The 6,000-nt window shown below is 37.1% G+C and overlaps 1 protein-coding gene across 8 annotated transcripts in view; it reads right to left on the bottom strand.

Annotated features, from left to right (window-relative positions):
- Positions 1-515: 515 nt before the first annotated feature.
- ZNF536 (zinc finger protein 536) overlaps positions 516-6,000 on the bottom strand; it is a 594,001-nt gene continuing 588,516 nt past the window's right edge. For 7 of the 8 annotated variants that reach the window (XM_060185644.1, XM_060185645.1, XM_060185646.1 and 4 more), the window contains one exon: positions 517-3,636. In XM_060185644.1, coding sequence (XP_060041627.1) covers positions 3,392-3,636 — 245 coding nt within the window. In that variant the 3' untranslated portion in view covers positions 517-3,391. Of the gene's footprint in view, positions 3,637-6,000 lie in introns of all 8 variants that reach the window. The other variant, XM_060185648.1, reaches the window with a different exon arrangement.

Genomic DNA, 6,000 nt, shown 5'->3' with positions numbered 1-6,000 from the left:
ATACATCACATACATACACTGTAAACCCTTTCAAATCAACATCGAAGTTCTGCTTTTTCAGTAGCCCTGATACTATAGACTTTATTAGTCTTCATTCTTTCCCTTTTCTTCTAGAAAAAAGAATTCAGATTATCCTCTGATAATTTTAGTAAAAGACTTTCTTGCATTTAATGATTGAAAAAACCTTTCTATCAGTATTATCTATTATTTGGAAATAATAGATTCCAAAGCTTTAAGTGTCTTAGATAATTACTGCAATATGAAGAGCATTCGTCTTTCTGTAGGTTGTACCTTATTGAAACTTCAGTGTCTGCAAGCCTTTAGAGAAACAGTCTCTCTCTCACACACACACAGAGAGAGAGAGAGAGAGAGAGAGAGAGAGTTGTTGCATACAGATTCGTTCCCCTTATAAAACCACAATACTGCGAAGGTGTTGACCCAGGAAACTGCATGATTTTGACTTTATGTAGCAGTGGAGTATGACCATGTTTTTGCAAAGTATACCAAAGCTGCCAAAATATAAAATAATAATAATAATAATCATTCTTGCTAGTAAACATAAGTGATGAGGAAAGGATGACCTTTTTTTTTCCAGAGGTAGAGGTTTTATTGCATAAAACACTGGATAAAACTGGACTGCTTCAAAGACATTTTATTCTAACAGCAGAAAGAAAACAGTCATTGCTGAAAAAACAACTTTTAATACTTTCTATACCAGAATAAAGTTCTGTCAACTGATGTATTATAATAATAAATAATGACCAAGAATAAACTTTAAATACAAAGTTTTCTACTTGTTACAAGCATAGCAACAAAATCCTCTACTCTATTGATCTCAGATTTCCTCCAAGATAGATTTTTTTTTTCTTTGTGTAGGAATGTAGACAGTATTATGACCAGCATCACAGACTACAGAAGTTACAGGGAAAAAACTTGACATGTTTAGATATGAGAACCTGATGACATTCAGAAACTGACACTGCATCACTGTGGCTGTCACTTGTTTGTATTACAAGTTACAAATGTTCTGGAAAGGAGGCCTGTGTCAGAAGGGGAAATAAGGACGGTAGCACTGGACAAAATGGAATCAACACACACGCCACAAAGAAGAGGGGATGTTCCCAGTGTCACAAACAGAATTATTGCCTGTCGCATCTGATGATGCTCAGAAGACACAAAAGAATACTGAAAGAGCTCCCCAAAGTGCTAGAAATGGAATGTGGCTCTCTCTTTTTTTTTTTCCACGTTTTTTTTTTCCCTCTATTTTTTTTTCTTTTTACTTTTTTTTTCTTCTTTTTTTGAAATATATTTTTCTCTGCTAAGATACCAAAGGCGGGGCAAACACACAGAAAGCAAGCGACTGGCACAGCCACCAAACACAGTAGTGCAGTTAAAATCCTAAAGCTTACTACAGTCAGAAAGTTTCCAATAACATTTCAGTCCTTTCTCTAGGATCATAGAAACAGTTGCATTAAGTTTATCAACTCGATTTAAGTAAGGCAGTGAGAACTATTCTAGAAAAACAAGAAAGCAGCTTGCTCTATGCCAGATGGGTCCAAGTTGCACAGAGACCTCATTTACACTGAAACCTCGGGTAGATGACACCCTCTCCACAGCATATGCAAACCGGATTCCTTATTAGCCTGAGATTCCTTCTGGTCTCAGGATAGCGCTAAACATTTTATTTACATTGATTGCAGTTTAGTATTTTTTGTAAACTGCTGTAGGCAGAGCTGAAGTTTTTAAGGCCCTGGGGTTTTATTCTGTGCTCCCAGCCTGCAAGAAAATATTGACTTTTATTTTTTTTTAAGTCTGAATGATTTAGTTTTAGAAGAAGTTAAGACTTCAATACTTTTCTACCGTCACAAACAACAGCACCAATTTCGTGTCACTCAAAGAAAGTATGTTAAAAGGCTGAACTTTTATGTCATTCTAGCAGATTCAAGAATAAACCCTTAACTGGTCTTCTTACGCCTTTAAAAAAAAAAAATGAGATAAGTGTTTCATTATTGGCTCTCAGAAGCTCCCTCTGGGTGGTGCAGAACTTGATAAATTTGGAGTATCCAATCAGTAGAAAATCTAAAATCTACAAAAATATAGAACACATTTGTTTTACAAAAACAGACATTTTAACTCAAACAGTTTTCTTCATTAGCAATAGAAAGCAGGATGTTTAGATTCATATTTAATACAAGCTATTTCATAAGAGCTCGCCGAAGAAGAAACTCTTGCTTCATGTCTGTGACACATATAAAAACTAACACATGGGGAAAAAAATCTGATAACAAGGACCGAAGCAGCCTTCATTCAAGTAAAATGTTTTAAATCATAATAAAAAGTCTTTCTATTATGACATCAATTTCCTTTTCTCACCAGCACCTTCTCTGTATAGGGTTGGCTAATTTCTCTCAGCAACATGTTATATAATGTACTCATTATTTTTTTTATAATCAACAACATTTTCACATCCAAAATTGAAGGGGAAAAGGAAAACAAAAGACTAGTAAGAAGAAAAACTATATATTGCAATTTGGTGAAAGAAAGAAAGGAAGAAAAGAAAAGAATTACTCATCAAACCTGCAATGGACATTTGTCTGCAGACACTTCCTGACCATTGATTCATTTGGCTGTGTATTTTTTTTTTTTTAATGCACATTGAAGATGGCAATGCTTTGCAGTGCCGGTCAGCCCTGGCGCTGGCTGTGGGCTGTCTAAGGTTTCTCTGAGAGTGCAGTTATGACACCACGTGAATTGATTTTCTCTGCAGTGACCGCTCCAGTCTGACTGGCACCAGGGCTGCATCCCAGCAAGTCTCATTAGGGTGTTAGGCAAATGACAGCAGCTGGTGTCAGATTATAGAGGTGTTTTCAACAATGAAAACACAGCCCCTCCATCTTCAAGGCAACGCAAAATCATTTTGATGGGGATCGTTTTTCAGTTAAGAGCATGATTTTAATTATTATTGTTTTCTTTCTTTCTTTCTTTCTTTCTTTCTTTCTTTCTTTCTTTCTTTCTTTCTTTCTTTCTTTTTTTAAACAAATACGACTTTCACATTGAGTTCCCGGCTTCCCGAGCTCAGAGGCCTCCAAGCTTTTCTGAAATCCCTTTTCTCCTACCTTCATTGTTTGGAAGTACTTGTTGCCGGGTAACAGTTTAGCAGCCATTTTCAAGGGCTGGGGATTTTCTGTGAATATATATATATGTATATATATAGAGAGAGATATAGATATCTTTTAATTTTTTTTAAATGTTCTATACACTAGTGGGGTGGGGGAGAGTTTACACGATTTTCTTTCTTCCCCCCCTTTGAAATGCAGTAAGCAAACTCTTGTACCAGATGCATAATATTTAAACGGTGTAAAATAATATTGGAATATACAGGTTGGTCTATTCAGTTGCGCTCCTCCTGGGTCTTGCCCCCTTCCTCTGTGAGCTCTGCTGAGCTCCCCGCCTTGACAGCTGTGGGGTCTTCAAAACTCCCAGAAGCCTCTGAGTCGACTCTGGAGCGCTTGAACCTGCGGTCAGGATACTGGCTGTTGTCAAAAGGCATGCGATGGACACACAGGACGTGGGTCTTCAGGTTCCCCTTCTGAGAGGCACTGTAGGGACAGTAGCGGCACTGGAAAGGCCTGTGACCTGCAGGGAAAAAAAGAAAAAGAAAAAGAAAAACAGCCCCAGTCAGTTCTGCTGCTTATTCCTGCCCCAGCGCTCTTTTAGGGAGCATAATTGTGATTACTGATATTACCAACAGCATGGTAATTATTGTTTTGCAAAGATCAAGTAACAAGAAAGAAAGAAGGAGGGGAGGGAGAAAGAAAGGGAGGAAGAAAGAAAGAGAGAAAGAAAGAAAGAAAGAAAGAAAGAAAGAAAGGAAGGAAGGAAGGAAGGAAGGAAGAAAGGAGGAAGGAAAAAAATGTAGGCACCAAAAATGTCAATATGAGCAAATATTGAAATACTGGGACAAATAATAATAACTTGGATAGGGGTATGAGAATTTGTTTTCTTACTAGTCAGAACTTTTTCTTAAAAAATTCTTTTATTGACTTTATATGAGATGGAGTTTTGCAGGAGAGGAAGACATAGAAAAATCAGAATAGAATCCAGTAATGCAGTGCTGAGAATTGAACCTAGAGCCTTAAGCATGTTTGTCCTGTGATCTGGGAATTCAGATATTCTATTTTGCCCATCACCTAGTCAGATATTTATTTTATATATATATTTGTTGGCTGTTTGTGTATTCTCTCTCTTTCTTTCACTACAACTCATCAATTTTTATAGCCACAGTCTGACCACCCCTGGATAAAATTTTCTTTCTTTCTTTCTTTCTTTCTTTCTTTCTTTCTTTCTCTTTCTTTCTTTCTCTTTCTCTCTTTCTTTCCTTCTCTCTCTCTCTCTCTTTCAGAGGTAGAGACAGAGAGATAGAAATGGGCAGGGGTAGATAGCAAAGAAACTCTTATGCCTGAGGCTCCAAAGTCTCAAGTTCTATCCCCCACAGCAACATAAGCCAAAGATAAACAATACTCTGGTAGGGAGAGAGAGAGAGAGAGAGAGAGAGAGAGAGAGAAGGAATAACACCTGCAACACTGTTTCACTGTTTATATATCAACCCCTCACCAACACCTTATAGGTGGCACTAGAGACTTGAATCTGAGTCCTGGTGCATGATGATATATACACTCTACCAGTTGAATATTTTCTTCCATCCAGAATTTTTAATCCAGACATTTTAGGCATCAGATGAGAAAGTCCCTAACACCTGAAATTCTTCCTAGAAAAAAGTATTTTACATATTTAAGCTTTACAGATGAAAAGGTCACATCAAGGATAATGTGTAGGTACTTCTACAACAAGGGAGATTACATGTGTCCAACATTTTATTGGTGAATTCAAAACTTTATTTATGGATGCTGAGATTAGTGTGTTGTATGATTTTCATGCATGATGAAATATTACTATTCTACTTGGGTTATTATTTCCAGCCATTTGAAAATGTGAAAAACCATACTAAGCTCACTACATAAACAGACAACAGACAGAAAGCAGTTTTGATCCCAAATTCACACCAAAAGAAGTCATAAATCCCTTCAACTATGATTCAGTTCCATCCCCCAAACCAGAAACTGGTTCCCATTCTTATTCACCTCATTAGCTTTTTTTTTCTTCACAAGCCACTTTTTATTTGTGATTAATGGTGGTTTGCGATTGTAAGATTACAGGTCATAGTTTTGTTTATTTCATTCTTTTTTCTTCTTTTTTTTCCAGAGCATTGTTCAGCTCTGGCTTAAGATGATGCTGAGAACTGAACCTGGGGCCACTGGTGCCTCAGGCATGAAAGTCTTTATGTAGGGGGATGAGATGCAGTCTTTTGGTGGTGGAAATGGTGTTTATGTACACTCTTAATAATCTGTAGTCATATAAATCATTATTTAATTAATATGAGAGGAGAAAAAATTGATTGAATGTCTCAAAATTTTTAATGCACAGACCATAGGCTGAGTCTTTGATGTGCTGACTGTCTTAAAAGCTTAGACCAGGGAGAACAGAAGCAACCGGTGGCACAGCTATATAGAAATACTGTCAAAGGACATAAATTATGGTGATGTTGTATATGTTGTATAAAAATCCCTAACAAAGGGATTTTTCAAGGTTAACCCAATTACCAAATAATGTGAATATAGCAATAACAATCTATTGCCTTCTTAAACCCTAAGACAGCAGTAACCTCCCACTTCCTCTATAGAGCCTATATTCCTCCAGTCCTGGAACCTCTGGGTTCCATGCTTCATGCTTCTCTCAAATCATACCAAATGATATTGCATCTGCCGATCCCAGCCTAATCAGTGCAATGAGTACCACCTCAGTATGCTTCACTTCAAACTGTGTCCAGAGACATTAGGCATGGAATGTCAACCCTTCAGCCTCATTACTCAGGTGAGACATTTCCTTACATAGTATTCTCTAATTCCATTCCAGGTGGTTCACTTCCTAACAAAGTCCCAA

This window comes from Erinaceus europaeus, chromosome 2, assembly GCF_950295315.1.
Source record: "Erinaceus europaeus chromosome 2, mEriEur2.1, whole genome shotgun sequence".
NCBI classification, from domain to species: Eukaryota; Metazoa; Chordata; class Mammalia; order Eulipotyphla; family Erinaceidae; genus Erinaceus; species Erinaceus europaeus.
Note: the sequence above shows the minus strand (reverse complement) of the source record. Positions and strands in the feature narration are given on the sequence as shown.